This window comes from Heloderma suspectum, chromosome 1, assembly GCF_057233095.1.
Source record: "Heloderma suspectum isolate Gila_16-S chromosome 1, 16-S_ref, whole genome shotgun sequence".
NCBI classification, from domain to species: domain Eukaryota; kingdom Metazoa; phylum Chordata; class Lepidosauria; order Squamata; family Helodermatidae; genus Heloderma; species Heloderma suspectum.
Window position 1 is genome coordinate 172391982 of NC_139458.1, and position 19178 is coordinate 172411159.

The window sequence follows — 19178 nt, forward strand, 5'->3', positions numbered from 1 at the left end:
TCTTGAAAGCAAATATCTTATTTCCATCAGTTTTTTTCCTGGGCACCCAAAAGTTGTGTCAAGGTCCCTTCACCTTTGTCTTGATATTGGTCCAGCTGCTACCACTTCCCAACATCTTTCATACTTAAAAAAAAAAAATGTAGGTACTTTAAGTTATTTCCTTGATTTAAAAAAACTGCAACTTAAAAAAACCAATTTTATAGCTATATATAACTATCAGTATAAACCAGAGAGTTGCAACAGCACTTCTTTTTAAAAGTGAAACGAAACAGCTGAAACAATTCAAATGTTTCAATTCAAAGCATGCTGTACACTAAAGGCCCAGTTCAGATGGCACACTTCTGGTCCAAGAAAATTGTTTGTTGGGCTGGGAATGTGGCATCTGAACAGGGCCTAATTGACACTGTTGTCATGAACATTCCATGATACTGGTTTGTGCTGTGGTGGGCCTAGATTCCTGACACTCCATCAGTGTTAGCTTAGCACACAGGCTGGCACAGTACTGACCAGCAGTCAGGTTACCCAATGGATCCTTGCCTTATGCCATGCCAAATTCTGTGAGCTGTCATCAATACATTTGTGTACTTTTTTTTAATCCGCTTCAGCTTATGTATAGTTCTTCGTCCCATGCCCCACCACATGTGATGCCGTGGACCAAGTTACATTTAGCAGATATAGATCAGATCTCCCAGTTTTTGTGTGATGTATCTTTCATGAGGAAGTTTGAGTAAAGTATTTATGTTGGAGCACTGTTTTCTGGGTCTAGTTGTCTGTATTACGTGTAGTTTTGTTTAGGGACAAATCAATGGCATTGGGTAAGATCTCATTATGTACTTTGGTGAATGCCATGTCGCTAACACTTTGGTAAAATTAAATTACTGATTTCTTCTGTGGAAGTATCTGGTGCAGTTACAGTACATTCACTGTACTGTACTTGCCACTTATCAAATTTGTATACTATCTTTATCAGTGATTACACATGCCTTTTTTAGTTTCAAAGACAAACCTCGCAGTACATGAAGACAAGAACAGAGTTCCATATGTCAAGGTAAAAGCATTTCTTTCTATGCAGAAAACTTTTGAATTGTTCTGATGTAATAAATGAAACTAGTTTGTGGTCAGGTTTGTTTGTTTATTTTATTCTATATACTGCTTTTCTGCAGATACAACTCAAGGCAGCTTAACAAAATATAAAATACCATAAAAGCTACAGAGATCAGAACATACAAAATTACAAAATGCTCAACATCAAATAGGCTAAAAGACTCCAAATACAGAAGACAAAGTCATAAAAGCAGTAATCCCATTTAAACCACCAGCACCAAACCCACAAAATACTAGAAAAATAAAGTCAGTGGATAAACACACGTACATTAGTCCCCCCATCCCCTGCCCTGCAACCTGGTGGAATAGGAGAGAGTGCCATCATTTATGTCTTCAGTTCTTCAATGCATATTATTATCTACTGGGTAAAAATACGTAGGTAAATTTACAAGTAATTTTTGCTAGTTTTCCCCATTGCATACATGTACCTCCCCACCCCCCAGCAATTGTGACAGAACAATTGCTGTCTCTGTGTGAAGTAAATGTTCAGTTTTGAATTCTTAGCTTTTGTTGTTTTTCTTTTTCTTTTGCTGCTTTGAATGATATCCTTAACAATACTTCAGTAAGTTATATTGACTCTGGAGGATAGAATGAAGCAATTTCTTCTCAGTTGCGAATTCTAATCATAGTAATCTTTGCATTTAAGCATTGCCTTTCTGAAATATTAATGCACTTTAATAATTTTTGGTTCATTTTCTTCCCTTTTAAATAGTTTCATTTTGTTAGTCATCCCACTGAAATTAAACAGTTGGATTAATATTTAATGAATATGAAAGAAATTATAAGGAATTATTTCATCTTTAATATTCATTGGAATAGATGCTGTTTTTTAAGATTATTGCAAATGTCAAAGTCTTTTAGAACTACACACAAATGCTGAAATGACTCTTTCACCACAACCCACCTTTAAGTAAATGATTAGACATATTGGCTGGGTTTACACATCATGACAACTCACACTCAAAGTTGAGTATGGGCTGTCATTGAACCGTGGGTTGTTGTGTTGTGTGAACCACGGTTTATTATGCACAAACAACCCACAGTTCACAACCCAACAACAAACCATGGGTTCTCTTCATGGGTTGTTCATGGTTAACAAACCATGGTTTGTTAGTGTTGCTGGGGTCATACAACACAACAACCTAAAGTTCAACCCACAATTCAACCCGTACTCAACCTTAAGTATGGGTTGTCGTGTTGTGTGAACCAAGTCAATATATGTAGCAAACTGAAGGACAACTCTGGTCATTAAGGGAGGTTGGCCATTTTGGTTCACCACAGTTGCAATCTGACACTCTTAAGGTACTCTGAACAACTTCAGTCACCTGCTCCCTAATATGGAAGGAGGCAGGTAATGAGCTGATGAGGTAAATTAACCTGGAACATTGCGATATAGATTGACTTGGAAGCAATGCAGCCCTAAACCTCACACATGTTGGTAGTGCAGTGGTTTGGCCACAATCTCGCCTGGATCTGTTGCATAGATTTTGCAGATTGGTTGATCGTAGCCAGTGTACAACCAATGTATCGGGCACAAATGGTTGGTTTTACATTATTTTGGAGCTGTTTACTAAATATCACTGTAGAAGCCACCTCAATTGTTATCTGGTGTATGGATCTCTGGTTGTAGCCAACATAAGCTTGAGGACAGAATTTTGGCTTTGACCTTTCAGGGAACTATGTTGACTGTTGGGATGGGGGAGAGAGAGTTGCCTCTCTCAGAATTTTTGTCTGACAAATGTTGAATCACACATTTCTAGGGCTGTACAGAGAGGTTTGTCTCTAGTCCTGAAGAAGTTATGGATGTCATTGATGAGGGGAAAACAAACCGCCATGTAGCTGTTACAAGTAAGCATTTATGTCTAGGCCTTCTAGGTCTGCAATTAGATTCTAATAGCATAATTGTAAAAACTATGCTGAACTTATGATTAATATTATAATACTGTCTGTAATAATGCAGAAAAGGTACAACTGCTTCTCCTAATTGATTGTTTCTTCAATGTAACTCAGATTTCTTATAGCAGAGTCCTATTACATAGTGGTAAAACAGATTTCTGTTTGTGTGACTTTAAAGGCTTTTCAAAAGTATGATTAGCATTTTTAAAAGAGACCATATTTCTGGTCTTTCATTCTTTTAAATTATAATATACTGAATGAATTCCTGCCTTGGTGGAATTTATAAGGTTGGGGTTAAAAAAAAATTTTTTTTATATAGAATGTTTAGCAGCCATGAGCATTGGCATTAACTTGTGTTACATTTTGTCACGCTCAAATATTTAAAAACGTAATTGTGTTTGGTGAACAAATATTATGTTCACAAAAAACATATTTTATGAATTGTAAGGCAAACAACATGGCACATATGTGATTCAAAGGGCATAAAACATGTTGCCTAGAACATTTATAAATCCTGTGGTACATGGGATGAAGCATTAACTGCCACAAAAGATTCTTATAAAAAGTGATCATTGTAGTGGCTACTAGCGCCCTTACTCTGGCTACTGCATGGCTTTGTACCTTGGTTAGCCAGGAATAATATTGGGTAAGGATGACATAACATTTATATGATGCATTTTAAAGTGTCTGTTGAACCACACATGGCTTGTCATCATTATAACAAGGCAGACCTAATTTTATAAGGCTAACGTATCAATTTTTGTTGTTAGTTTTCAAAATGTTTACATTTCCCCTGTTTGAACTCTTTGGATCTGCATTGTGCTTTCCCATCTAATTGGAATACATTTTCACTTCCTGTCCTTATTTTATTTATTTATTTATTATTTCATTTCTATTTCATTATGGTTTACATTTCAAGGTAGGTTTGTACTTAGTTCTGCAGAAAGGGTGAGAATAGTTGCACTAGACTTCTGCAGAACATCCTCCAAGCTATGGAAAAGCCCTTGTTCTATTCAATTCCTTCTTAGAAATATCTCACATTGGTAGTTTTTGCCAGATTCTAGCATGTGCATATAAATTGCCTGAAAATTTACATTTGAATGGATTGTTTTGTGCTGCTTGCTTTTTAATAGGTTAGTTATTGATTGGAGCCATGACAAAATTGAATAAGATGATGATGGTCAATTTTTGGAAGAGAGATGTTTGAAATAACCTTTTTTAATATATGTAACAGTTATGATACTAACTTTCTTTTCATAGATATGAATGAACACAGTTCTAGGAGTCATAGTATCTTCCTAATTAATATTAAACAAGAGAATGTTGAAACTGAAAAAAAACTCAGTGGAAAACTTTATCTAGTAGATTTGGCTGGAAGTGAAAAGGTAACAAGTGTGTTATTTATTCTACATAAAATTATTGATTTCTCAGTGGTGCATAGTGGTAGTCGTTCTTAGAATGCATAACTGTGTATAATAAGCTTATTTATTGAAAGGGATCTGTTTCAACACTCCTGCAGTTTAAAAGATTTCCTTGGATAAAGTCAGTGCCGTTTATGCTTCCTAGTGTTGTGGAAGAAACAGGAAACAGGTCGCTCCTAACTATCCTACCTTGAAAGATACTTTGGCTACCATTCAGAGATACATAGGTACATGCATGTGTCAGATCTACATGCAGGATAAGCCGAAGATGTAGCACCACTAAAAAGCCAAGGGGACTGGGTAATGCTGGAGTTGTAGGACTGCTCTCTTAGTAACCTTGTATGGAACATGCTCAAAGACTTGAGCATGTTCCATACAAGACCCTCAATTCTTAACTATTGAAGATATTGCTTGGTACTGTTGTATATACAGACCTGTAATATCCAGACAGTGATCCAAGGGTACATGGCACATGATCTGCTCTAGCTGAGCATATCTGACCCTGTAAGCTGCCTGAATGAGAGATACTGCTTGAGAATCATATGAAAGCTGGTCTGAACTTCTCAGGGGAAGGTTGGCCATAAGTGAAATAAACTTATTACTTATGTATTGTTTATAGGCTGGTGACAAAAAAAGCAAAAAAATAAAGAGCAATCCACTATTTAATAAGAGTATTCTGAGTGATGTGAAAATTTTTTAGCTTTGTAAAGTGTTTGCTTTTCTGTTTTTTGTTTGCTTTTTCTGATAGGATGGAATGGTGTTTCTTTCAAATGTAAGATTTCCACTGGTTTGTGACTGTCTCTTGGAGTTTGAACTCACAGTTTCGTTTAACCAATATCTGCTCTCTCTGGCAGGTCAGCAAGACTGGGGCAGAGGGTTCTGTTCTCGATGAAGCTAAAAATATTAATAAATCTTTGTCTGCTTTGGGCAATGTCATCTCAGCATTAGCAGAAGGAACTGTAAGTAATTGCTTTTTTCTGTTTTCTTTTTAAAGCTTTTGCATAGTAATCACTTGGTGGCTTGCTTCCTTCTCCAGTTTTCCATCTTCCAGTGCATATGCTTGCATCTTCAGCTTAAACTGGAAGGAGAAAATAATTGGTGGTAACTCACCCATGATAGCCAACATATGATGGAAGTATATCAGGTCCCATTCTCAAGTGCATTCAGCTGCATGGGTTGTCACATGTGCCACATATCAATGTGTTTATAGCCCTCCTCAGGCTTTGAGGATAATCTGTGCAAGGAAGGGAGTGCACTACCCCACCCTCCTCCATTGCTGCTTTGGCACCGTCTACACATGGAGGGCAACTTTGTGACGAGGAGAGCCTCTTTTATCCATGGGTGCCCTTCATGCAATTCGTAATGCTGATTTTCCAGCTTTCCAGATCGTGTTGAGAGCATGCTGATTATCCTCAGAATTTGAATGCCAGAGGGCTTATGTGTGCCACTGTTGTGGTTGAAATGACCAAACAATTAATGTGTGCGGGTAAAGCTAAGCAAGAAAAACTTGGAAAATCTGGCTTTCCTTAGGCAAATATATGAATTCCTCAGCCAAAATACATTGGAAATATTTCCTTTCAGAACATTCAGTTAAATATTTTTTACAATAATGTATCAAATATGTTACTCTTATATTTTTGACCTTCAAAATGCTTTCTGATAAGCGGGGTGTGTGTGTGTGTGTGTAGAGAGAGAAGGAGAGAGAGAATTGTGCAGTACTTTAGAGACAAAAAGACTACACCAGGGAGTTTTAAGAGATTGAGCTATGAATCTGGAAGACCCTGTTTCAAATCTCACCTTTGCAGTGAACTTGCCCAGTGGCCTTACACCTCTCAGATCCCATCCCTATGTAATATGTGGATAATTATACCTGGTAGAGTTGATGTAAGGAATGGAAGATAATGCTTGGGAAAATTTTTTGAAAGCACTACACAAATGCTCCTTGTTCTTGTGGTGACAAAAGCTTTTGAGCACTAGAGTTCACTTCAGGAATTTAATGAAGTGGTCCCTAGTCCAAGAAAGCTTATGCCACAATCTCTTCGTCTTTTAAGTACTACAAGACACACTACCTCTCTGGAATATTTCACATAGGATCACATTGGCTTGGCTTCAGAGTTTGCATTCAGTGAATGGAAGGTCTTCTTCCATTCATAGAAGGTGTTTCCTCCAATGGAGGGATCTGGCTGGTGGAAGGGAAGAGAGGAAGGAGACTTTTGCTGATTTTCTCCTGTCCCTGAACCTGCTTGCTTCCTTAGAAAATTTGCACTGGATGGTCTTCCAACCCTCTGGAGCAGATTTTTGGAAGGCATAAGCAGCTGAAGGAGGAGGAAGAGGGATCAGAAAAGGTCACCTCCCCCCCCCCATGAAGAATTCCACTTGGGGATGCTCCTGCTTGCGGGGTGCAGTCTGGTTCCAAACCGTTAAGTTGAAAAATCTATAATATTATGTCAGTACAGCTTCCTTGTATACTGTAGTTATATAACTAACTCCAGCTTGCCATGGATTATGATAATAAAGAGTCTCGTATTACAAAGTTTATCTAAAGATGCAAATTTACTGCTAGTCATTAGTATTGTTAAATTACATTATAGAGATCTTCATTTTCTGAGCTTTCTTCTGTTTGTGCATGATGAAGTTGAGATCTCATTTTAGGACAAAGCATCCTTTTTGTATACCACAAGGCCGATGATTGCAATTTCTATTTTATTTTTTCCTGTTTGCCAACCAGGCAAGATACACTTTGTTTTGACTGCAGCAGCTTTCAGCTTCATTTCTAATTAGTGAAATATTAAGTGACACCCTCAAAACTCTGATACTTTCATCCAAATGTTATGCACCCTCCTAGAAGTATGAAAATAATTGTACATATTTTGTATTAATTAAAATTTGATGTATAATTATCACCTTTTAAAATCTTTTTTGTTTTGGAACCCATCTTATACTTTTTAATCAGAAAACACATGTCCCATATCGAGACAGCAAAATGACCCGAATTCTTCAAGACTCCTTAGGTGGGAACTGTAGAACCACAATTGTCATCTGTTGTTCCCCATCCATCTTCAATGAAGCAGAAACCAAGTCTACTCTAATGTTTGGACAAAGGTGAGCAAGTATATATGTTTCTTGGAATAGATCATGCCTTTGTTATATTTTATGAATACTGACTTTTAGTTGAGTTGAATTGCACAAATGTTTAGACTGCAAATATAAAATGCCATGGGTTATGTGTATCACAAATGCAAAGACACTGTGGTTTTATTTATTTATTTATTTGATTGATTGATTAATTGATTGATTGATTTGTATACCACTCAACTGAAAAATGCCCTCAGGGCAGTTTACAATAGAATGACTAAGGCTGCAATGCTATACCTACTTATGTAGAAGTAAGCCCCATTTAATTTAGTGGCACTTACTGAATTAGCATGTAGAGGAGTTTAATAATCTATTGCTATTAAAATGTGTGCTGATTCTTTAGGACTGTAGCAAGAAATACAACTTAAAGAGTATTGCAAGGAGATCATTAATATGGTCTAAGCAGAGATCTGGGCAGAAGTGAGACTAGCCAATTAAGGTTGGATAAGAAAATATTGCTGGGCTTGGAGCTGCGACCTTCTATCAGCAAACAACAGAGATACTGCAACAATTCCATGAGAAGGCGCTCAAGAATAAAATTGCACATACAGCAAAAGACCTCACTTTGTAATTAATTTTATGCACCAATGCTTTGCTAGTTCAAAGCCTGATGAAACCCTATTGATCTTCCAGTGACTGTATTGCACAATAAATGTGCAAATCAGATATGTGAATGTAACTAAGCATACTTAAAACCTACAGGAACATTAAACTGTTGTAGTGCTACTGGAAGCTTAGCAGTTGTTGTTCAGTCGTTAAGTTGTGTCTGACTCTTCGTGACCCCATGGACCATAGCACACCAGGCCTTCCTGTCCTTTGCTCTTTCCCGGAGTGTGCTGAAATTCATATTCATTGCATCGGTGATGCTATCTAGCCATCTCATCCTCACATACGTTACATTTTTGGCCAGATATATAGAATGCAGGCTGCCTAGTCTCCATCATATTCATATTTTCTTTCTATATATTTTTTTATTTTTTTAAAAAGGAAAAAACACAACAACATAAACACACAATACACATACACTAAAATATCTCTTAAGATTGTAAGATTACACAACAAATGCTTATTATTATTCTCTAGTTCTTATCTTATTGGTATATCATACATTGAGTTCACAGACATTATCTCATTTCTCTCCTAATTTTAACAATAACAACAAAAAAGAGAACCATCTCAAAGTTCGAAATCCACATACATAGATATCATTTTTCTCTATTTCTTGTACAAATGATATAAAAGGTTTCCAATCTAACATAAATTTAGTTGTTGATCCTTCTTTAATTATAATAGTAAGTTTTGCCATCTCTGCCAGCTCCACCATTTTCATGATCCACTCGCTCACAGTTGGTATTGTTTCATTCTTCCACTTTTGTGCATACAATAACCTTGCAGCCGTTATCATGTAGAGAAAGAGGGTTCCCCCCTTCTCTTTTATGTGTTTATCTGTTAGTCCCAATAAAAATGTTTCTGGCTTTAATTCTATAGTAGTCTTTAATATTCTTTGAGCTAAAGATTGTATTCATTTCCAGAATGTTTTAGCTTTTTTACAAGTCCACCATAAATGATAAAAAGTTCCCTCTTGATCTTCACATTTCCAACATTTTCCAGAAACACCTTTGTACATTTTAGACAATTTAAACGGTGACATATACCATCTATACATCATCTTGTAAAAATTCTCAAGACTTGTACATAAAGTAAATTTTAAATCTTTTCCCCACATACTTTCCCACTCTTCCATTGATATATTATGACCAACATTTTGTGCCCATTTTATCATACAATCTTTTACTTGTTCATCTTCTGTCTCATACCTTAATAGTAATTTATACAGTTTAGCAATAACATGTTCATCATTTGTACACAGTGCTGTTTCAAACTCAGATTCTGTTTGTTCAAATCCACCATTTTTCTGATCTATTTTAAACCTTTCTTTAATTTGCAAATATGAAAACCACTGACATAAATGACCTTCTTCCAATAAGCTTTCCCTTGATTTTAACTAATATTCCCCTTGTGACAGTTCCAGTAAATCATTATATCTTATCCCATACTCATATTTTCTCATTTGTTGACTACATCCCACATTTTGCATTAATCATCAAAAAATGAATCTAGCATTTGGAAGGCAAATCTGTTATGGAGCAGACTGAATCAGCACAGTGTGACACAGCCTTGGCTAATGAGGGCTGTGATAGATGCTGCATAAGTAATGAATTCAGGGATGAGGTTTTGTGTGCATGCACACGCTAGGCATAAAACTGGAAGCAATTGAGTACTATGTTTAAATTTCACCATGCTGGGGTTTGTTTCTTTTACGTGAAGAGGAAACCGTTCAACTTGAAATCAACAGAACAGAGTTGATCTTTTCTCTTAATAAAGGTAGAAGTGCTAGCTAAGACTGATAGGAAAAGAGGGATTCTGCTGAGTATAGGAACTTAAGGAAGAACAAATAGGTTAACTAGTAACAAGGCTTATGATATATTGTGTGGATCAACTCACTGTAAAGAACACAAAAGCAATATGATACTATTCATACTTTTTTCAGAAGGAAAAACTCTGCATTTGCTACTGTTTGTGTATATTCTTTTAGAGGTAGTTCTATGTATGCCCCACTGAATTCAGTAGGGATGGGAGAGAAATTCATTTCAAGGCGACCTACCTAATTCACCCTTCCTGAACGAATATAAAAACAAACTCAGTTATCCTTCACAATTCACACTTATCCAATAAAAAATACATACAGAAATGCATCTATTAGTGAAAATATTGTACAAAATGCATTATATTAGGAAAATGTCTTGCAACAATGTGTCTGTTAGGAGAAATGCACATGAAAATGGTATGGAATTTTGTGCAGATGCTAAAAGAATTGATGTGGAAATCAAACAAAACAAAAGATTGGAAAAATGAGAAACTGAAGGAAACTAAAATTGACAGACTCACCCATCCTTACTCCCAGGTAATATGTATAGGATTGTAGCCTTAATATGGTATAGAAGGTAATAGGATGAGCATCAGTCAGGTCTCAAACTCTGACTAAATCATTTCAATGTATTGCTTTTTTTTAATGGAGATAAACAGGCGTTACTGATACTTTGGGCTTTTCTGTTTTTAAAGTATGTTTTCTTGCATCCCTCAGTGCAGAGAGGCTGACTTGTTTATTCACTGTAAAGGAGAGCAGAATGTATTGCTGTAAGCAGAGAATCCTTTTACCCTTGGGGACCTTGAGGAAAATTCTCTTGCAGTAGAAGCAAACAAGCCAATCTCAGATCATAGATGCTGCAGTTTCTAAGACTAGTCAAATCTGCTTTGTGTTTTTCAGTATTTAACCATTGTTTCACTTCCCCGCTGCCCCATTACTGAGCTTTACTACTTTGGGAAGAAGAGATAAATTTCATCCCTTAGTTCTGGGTGCTAAGCCAAATTTGCTAAATAAATGCATTCAGTACGCTTTTGAATTTGCATTTTGTATACCCCATCAGTGTACACCTCACTTAGGAGCTAAGCAGAAGCTAATGGGCATTGTTCTTGCACATTTTCTGATGTATTTATTTTGAAAATTGCAGCATATATATTTATAAATATTTTGGATAAGCTTTCTCAAATTGTCCAGTTTGCCATATATATGGCAGTCTTATTTATCTGCTGATTTTCTAGCTCTCTGAACCAATACACAAACTGAAACACAGTTGTCCTTCAGTATTCACATTTGTCCAATTAAAAATGCATACAAAAATGCATCTATTGATGAAAATAATGTACAAAAATGCATTATATTAGGGAAAAGTTCTTGCAAAAATATGTCTGTTAGGAGAAATGCACATGAAACTGGTACAAAATTTTGTGCAGATGTTAAAAAAAAAAAGCTGATGTGAAAATGGGACAAAACAAACTTAAGATTGGAAAAATGAGAAACTAAAATTGACAGATTCACCCATCCCTACTCACAGGTAAGTGTGTATAGGACTGTAGCCTTAATATGGTAGAAAAGGTTATATGTGTGAGAACCTCCAAGACTGCTGTACACCCATCGAATTCGTAGTGGAACTGGGCTTGACAAAAATCCTTTGTATATAATCAGGTCTGTAGTCCTCATGACCTGTGGAGGAACCTAGTCTGAAAATGTGTTGCCAATTATACCTTGGCCACAGTGATCCATGCACTGGCAACTTTGAAATTGAACTATTGCACTATGCTCTATGTGGGGCTGTCTTTGAGGCTGGCCTGGAGGCTGCAGTTCGTGCAAAATGGCTGCTAGGCTGCTGAGTGGGACAGCCTACTGGAAACCCATTACACCAGTTCTGAAGGAGTTCACTGGCTGCCAGTATGCTACTGAGCCAAATTCAGGGTGCTTATGTTGACATATAAAGTCCTATATGGCTTAGGACCTGTATACCTGATGGAGTGTACATGCCTAGATATGAAGATCTAGTGGGGATGCCCTCTTGACGGTGCCACATTTGCCAGGGGTTTGATCTACAGCACCCCAAGAGAGGGGGTTCTTACACAGGAACATATGAAGCTGCCTTATACTGTCAGATCCTTGGCCCATCTAGCCCAGTATTGTTGACGCTGAGTGGCAGCAGCTCTAGGGTTTCAGGAGGAGTTTTTCCATCCCTACCTGGAGATGCCGGGGATCAAATCTGGGATTTTCTGCATGCAAAGCAGGTGCTCTGCCGCTGAGCTACAGCCCCTCTTTTTTTTTTTTTAATAGTTTTTATTCTATTTGTTATCTTTATAAATGAAATAAACAGTACCAACAACCTAATCAGTATCTACACTTTCCCAACAATACAGTATTCTTAGGAGGACACAGCAATAATGAAAAAGAGAAAACAACAACAACAACAGAAAACAGAAGGAGATAGAAGAACGCAAGAAAGAAAATAAAAAATATTAAAAAATTACTTTAAAAGTTTAAGTTTAAACTGCATCACACACAGACTTCAAATACCATTCTACTTAAAGTTATACCTATAACATTGGCACTATTACAATTCAGTACAGCATAGATAATCAACCTTACATTTCAATACCATATCATCAGTCTTATAGCAAGGAAGCAGGCCTGCAATTCATTTCCAGTAACCATATATTGCCCTTCAGTTAACATATAATAGTAGAGCTTAACAATTTAACCAGCCAAAAATATTACTAACCAGTCTCATAATAATGATAGTAATAATAAAAAGGAAGGAAATTAGAAAGGATAAATAATAACAAATCACTAATAAATTTTATATTGTTATATAATAATAAAGCTTAAAATCAACCTTACAACAATCACTAACGTATTTTGTACTGGATATATAAATGAGTGTGCACATTTCTATACACCTTCAAACAGTAAATTTAAGTACAGTATATCACATCCATTTAAAGAGAAAGGATTTAAAAGAAAAGGAAAAAAAATGAAAGAAAAAAGACGAATATATATGAGCAATTATCTCTGGCCTAGCCTGGATCTTACAGATTAAACAGCCAGTTGACAAAACAAGTTTATAAATTCCAGTTCATGGGGCTGGAACAGAAGTCTCACATGTTTTTCCAATTAGCCACGCCTCCACCATTTTGTGATTTAGAAACTTCTTCATCTGACCTTCAGAAAAAATGCAAAATGGAGCAAGATATTTTAAATGATATTGTAAGTTCATTTGTTTCGCCTTGGTAAATTGCCTTCTTTTATCAGCGATTTCTTTGGTGTAATCCAGAAATAACATGACTTTATCTCATTTTGATCCCCAAAAAAGACTTCTGCCCCCTCTTGCCAGGTGCAGGATATAATTTTTTGTGGCAATTCTTGCAAATTGGACTATAATCATATAACCAGTCCCTTTGGCATTTGGCATACAGAATGCCTGCTCAATATCAAGTAAATAATCAGATGACACAGGGAGTATCTCATGCAGAAACTTATTTATAAAAGTAGACAAATTTACATCAGTAGGTAGATCTTTGATACCAATAATAGGTACATTTGCCCTGTGTGTGAGAGCCTCAAGTTGGGAGATTCTGACAGAAAAATTGTTGTAAAAAGCTTGTGATGCAGTCTCGTTCTCTGCCACCCGATCTTGCAGCTCGTTAACCTTCACCTCCATTTTTTGCCAAGAAGTGTTAAGTCCACAGCCCCTTGCAGGGTGGTGATGGAATTTTGAATTGTATCCAGCCTCTTAGCCTGTTCAGCAAATTGCAAAACAAAGTTTTTATCAGAGCAAGTAACTCTTTATTTTCGCTTCTCGGAGCCTTTGCCATGGGAGGTATAGGGGGGCAGGTGGAGATCCTGCTCCTTTTTTCCTCCTTGATGTAGCCATCCTTTTCTTCAAACAGATCTTTTAGGTCCTCAAATATTGTTGGTATTTCTTAATCCATAAACTACATTGGAGCATGTTACCCCTTATTTCTCCTAATTAGATAGGAGTTTCAAAACAACTTTGAGTGATGATTAAGCTCTGGCAGACTAGCCTCGGAACCCAGCCCCTTTTCTGCTTCGCAAAGAAGGCTACTCTTCCAAGACTTCATCCAGATGCTGCTCTTGCCTCCCCTTTTCATTCCTGGGGAAGTTGAAAAGGTTTTTCAACCTTTTAGAAGCTGTTTGAGATAGCATCCTGCGGAGGCTCTGCAGAATGCTGCCAGGGTGACATTGGCTCCAGTTGAGCCACAGCCCCTCTTGATGTAAGCATCCCAACTGTGGAACTCCCTTCCCCCCTATACAGTTGGTGCTGAGTCATATAAGCTTTCAGTGCCAATTAAAGACCCAGGTTCACCCAGATTTTCAACTGAATCTATCTTGCCGCGTCTTGTAAATTGTTATTTATCTCTGTGTGTGTTCTCCCCTGTAGTATTGATTTATGATTGTATGATTTTGATATATTTTGGTAGTGTTGTACCCCAGTTTGGGGATTATTGATTTGTTGTTGTTGTTGCTGTTTTACAGTTCACCACTCAGGAATCTTTTTAGATATGGAGCAGTTTATACATCTTGTAAATAAATTTTTAAAATTGTCATGAAAAGTGGGTAATAAATTTTATAAATAAATATGTGGCAGGCACAAAAACTAATTGCCATCTTGGGCAGAACTTTCAGCTACCAGAGAATGGGGCTGCTGTTTCGCTGCAACATCTTCTCCCCTGAAACTTGATTGCATGTCCATTAAAAATTTCCTTCCCATCACTATCCTCCCTGTTTGCCCTCTTACGCGTTAGTCCTACTCTGTGCCTGGGGGAAGAAAGTAACAGGAGTAATTAGTGCACTATGATTCAGTGTTAGCTAAAATTGATGTGAAGACTAATTAGAGCATTATATCAAATAACAGTGGCAAGAACAGTTGCTGGAGTAATTACTGAAAACAGTTAACAAAGTTATACTGAGGACACAACCTTTGTTGGTGCTTGACTACTTGCCTGTTAAACAGAGTTTACTGGCTAAGATTGAGGATGCCCGGTTACTGCTTGCTTGTTTTTGTTATTTTCTGTACAGAGCCAAGACCATTAAAAATACAGTCTCCGTGAATCTTGAGCTGACTGCTGAAGAATGGAAGAAAAAATATGAGAAGGAAAAGGAAAAAAATAAGACACTAAAGAACGTTATCCAGCATCTGGAGATGGAACTGAACAGGTGGAGAAATGGTGAGAAATAACAAATGTTTTTTAATTAGTAGGCAGCTGTTGAGGTCTTAAATTAAAAAGGAATTTAGCCAAATAATTGCAGTGCTGTCCCAAAAAAATTATAATGCAGTTTACTGATTAGGCAATGATGAATCACTTTATTTTGTGTGCTGACTTGTCCATATGCAGAGGCTTGGTTCGGATGTAACGTTGCTACCTTCATACACCATTAAGCCAAGAATAACACACTCCTCCTCTTGTACGGCTGCTTCAGTGCAGACATTCTGGCTCTATTTAAACTAGAGTTTCCTGTTATTCCTGAAATGGGAAACCCTGGTTTAATGGTGGTTAACTAACTAGAAGCCAAACACAGGAAATGCTTTAAAGTTTAATGATAAAGAGAGAGAGGTCCTTGCTGATGTGCATCCAGCGATTCTGAAGAAAATAGGATAATTACGCTTTTTGACTTTGTGCCTGACAAAGAGAAATATTTGATACAGATGGAGTATTCTATTCAGACTTAATATTTTTATGGATAAGGATTGGGTTGTTGTACATAATATAGAGGAGGGAAGAGCGCTGTTGGATATAATAAGCAGGACAATAAGAGATTAGATGAATGAATAACAAAGCACGGCAAATAAGGTGTTTTATTTTTTAAAAGGTGGAAATATTAAAAGAAAAGAGGTCATAGTATATCATAGTATATTTCAGAGAAGGAAGAGGATAGTTGTTACAAAGAATAAGATCACATTAGAAAAGAGACATGAAATATATGGACACAAGAGATTTAATTTGTGATTGTTTATATAAAATATTGTTATAAGGATATTGTTAGACTAATTGAATTCTAAATGGAATTAATAAAGTTTTTTTGGTTAATCTGTTAATGTTCATGGAATTAACATGTAATAAAAAAACAAAAATATTTTTGAGGTTAAAGAAGAAAGAGCCTATATAATATGTTTATAAGAAACATATATAAAGAAAGGATATGAAAATCTATTAAAATAAATTTTTATGAACAGAATTTGTTGCTTGAGGGACTAAAAAAATAAGATGTGTGGGTTATATTTGAAGAATTCAGAATGGACTGTAGAAAAACAATATTTGGATTTGGAAGGAAGATTTATATTATTAAATGTAAATGGACCAGTAAGAAAACTAACAACAGGAATTGTACATGCCCCTAAATGAGAGCCAGCTTGGTTTCTATGAAAACTTTAAAATGTTTTAACAGATTTTTTCTAAAGATGAATTCTGGTAGGAGGAGATATGAATGGCGCATCACACACCTATATGGATAAATCAAAAGGCATGTACAAGCATTTTAGTGTCTTATGTAAAACAGTTAAAACTGTTGAGCATATTAATATTGGCTGACATCTGGAGGTATTATAACACAAATATGAGAAATTACACTTTCAGTTCTATACCACAAGGTGTATGTATATACCTGCATTAATTCAAAAGGTGAAACAAGCAACAATTGAAACATCAACACACACAGATCAAAGCTTTCAATAGAACTTACCAGGGAAAAAGTGAGATCCTTCCAATAGAGGTTTAATGAATTTTTGCTATTAAATCCTGAAGTAATAAGAAAATGTCAGCCTCCACAGAGGCGGCTAGTTGGCATCCTATGGATTGAGAGGGAGGAAAACTGATCACCGCCAGGCTGAACAGGGAAAATTCAAGAAATGTCATATGTTGCTGTTGTAGGCTTAACCTCAAAGGCTGCAATACTAAACTTATTAATTGAAAAGTAAGGTCTATTGAAATTAGTGGAATTTATTTCTCAATAAATATCCTTAGGATAGGGCTAAGCATCTTCAGAATAGTTAGTCCAATGGTGGGGAGGGTGTGGCCCAAAAGCCATATGCTGATCTTAGTCTAGTTTCATGTGGACCTCAGTCTACTACCCAAACCTGGCCCACTTTTGGCTCCAGTTCTGCCCACTTTTGGCATGTAGACCCCACTTCCGGGTTAGGCTATGCCTGAATTCTCATAATAAAATGGAGTCCATGTTTTAATGGCTTTCTAGGAATCACAATAGTTGATGTGTTCATAGACCTGCTTTTAATTTTTTTATTTTAATGATTGATCTTGAAGTCATATGGCTTGATTAGCATGATTGGGAAGGAAATAAGCTTATTTTCCTGCCCTGCACGTGCTGGTTGCATGCAACATAATTTCTGTGACTACCCTCACCGGGCAAAGTTTGTTGTGTCATCTGAACCTGGCAAATGTGTGGGGCAGTGGGTTTAGAAGCCACCCTAGGACACATGGCTTGTTCTTGGGCTGCAGGGTGGTTTGTAGTCCACCCTCATTGCTCACCGTCACTGGGCTCCGATAACATGTCAAACCATGGGTAACTATGGTAATTATGTGGCGCATGAGCAGCACACGTGGGGAAAATAAACTACGGTGGCTTATTTTCCTTCCCCGATCATGCGAACCGAGTCACTGTATCATTCTCGCTCTGTGGTTTCTCTGGTTATGAGATTAATGAGTTTAGAGATTAATGATAAAGAAAAAGCAAATGCTTCACTTCTAAAAAGAGTGGTACCAGGGATCAAGCCTGTCTGAAGTCAGAACATCTACCCTAAACATATTTTGTATGATTTTAATACTAGAATTATATGTTTATTTTATCTGAACTTGTTATCCACCCTGGTAACATTTGGTGGTGCCTGAAGGTGCAGGGTATAAATCATGTTAAGAAATGGCTCTCCAATCCAGACACATATACATTAGAGGGGATTTTGTTTTGTTTTGGTCCAGGGCTGGCATTGGAAAAAGATTCTGGGACTGTGCCTTGCAGATTCCAGGCTAAAATTACCATCTGATAAGCAAGGAATGTGTCTTAAGAGAGTTTTTTATAATCTTAGGAATATAATACCCCCCCCCCCAGGAATTCAGACATCACCCCTGATAGTTCGTGGGTGCTTGAGATGTTATTTTGATGCTAAACCTCATAGGAACCAGCTAAGGCTTAATTTGGCAAGGGTGCTGTATCAACTAATTTTTTTTTCAAGCATGAACAGATTGCCTTTTCCTTCATTGCTGAGTAACAACCACAGACCACAAGTCCCTGCACATCTGGATAGACAGGAAGGGCTTGCAGGACAAAGGGTATGACTTCTGAGCATTTACACACTCACACACCCTCTATCATTTTAAAAACTAAGCTCTGGCAACAGCCATGTGAGGATCCTAAACAGTTATTTCTTTATTCAGTTTTAGCCCAGTGAAATTGGTTGTGCATAATTAAACCCAATCTTCTTTCTTTTAAGAATGTTTACATCCTAACCATGTACAGTGACACAGAGATGTCACCACTTACAAAAATAGAATTATAGCCCTTATAAAGTTGCTGTCATCAACTGTACAGATTGGCATTCTCCTCTAGTGTGTCACCAGTAGTGTCTAGAAGTCACATTTCGCAGAAGAAATCTTTGGTATACATCAGTTATTTTAGTTAGCCTAGCAGAAAGTAGTTCACAGGATTGTAGAAGGTTTTTTATGTGTAAGAGAACTTTGCATACAGGAAAAGGAAGAGAGTTGGCAAAAGGTCTGTCATCTTCATCTCAATTGGCTTTTGGATCAGATAGGACAGAAGTGCCTAACTGTTATTCACCCAGGCCTTTTTATGTCTATTGTACTAATATAAATCTCAACCTAGAAGTTTTGAATCTGTTGGCTGGTTCACGCAAATCTTCAAGCTGGTAGTGTTGTGAGTGATTAGGAAGTGAGATTGTGCCTCCCCGCTCTATCTGATCAAAACTGGTGAGATGTACTATACAGATTGGGTCTACACATTTTTTCATATTCGAACATTACATTTACTATGTGATTTCAGGCAGGTCAGGCATCTCCAGGGGCATGTGTGAATCAGCTTCTTCACTGTGTTCTGTACATGAATTGGCCCCTGTATCTTAAGGTAGCAAACATTATCAAAACTTATCTTGCATTTTGAAAATGAAAATAAGCACTCCAATTCCATGTGTT

At 36.8% G+C, this 19178-nt stretch overlaps 1 protein-coding gene across 1 annotated transcript in view; it reads left to right on the plus strand.

Annotated features, from left to right (window-relative positions):
* The window catches only part of KIF5C (kinesin family member 5C), a 117701-nt gene that overhangs the window by 58699 nt on the left and 39824 nt on the right, over positions 1-19178 (plus strand). The window contains exons 6-11 of the mRNA XM_084810293.1: positions 993-1048; positions 2865-2952; positions 4261-4385; positions 5276-5380; positions 7375-7523; positions 15040-15188. Coding sequence (XP_084666419.1) covers positions 993-1048; positions 2865-2952; positions 4261-4385; positions 5276-5380; positions 7375-7523; positions 15040-15188 — 672 coding nt within the window. The remainder of the gene's footprint in view (positions 1-992; positions 1049-2864; positions 2953-4260; positions 4386-5275; positions 5381-7374; positions 7524-15039; positions 15189-19178) is intronic.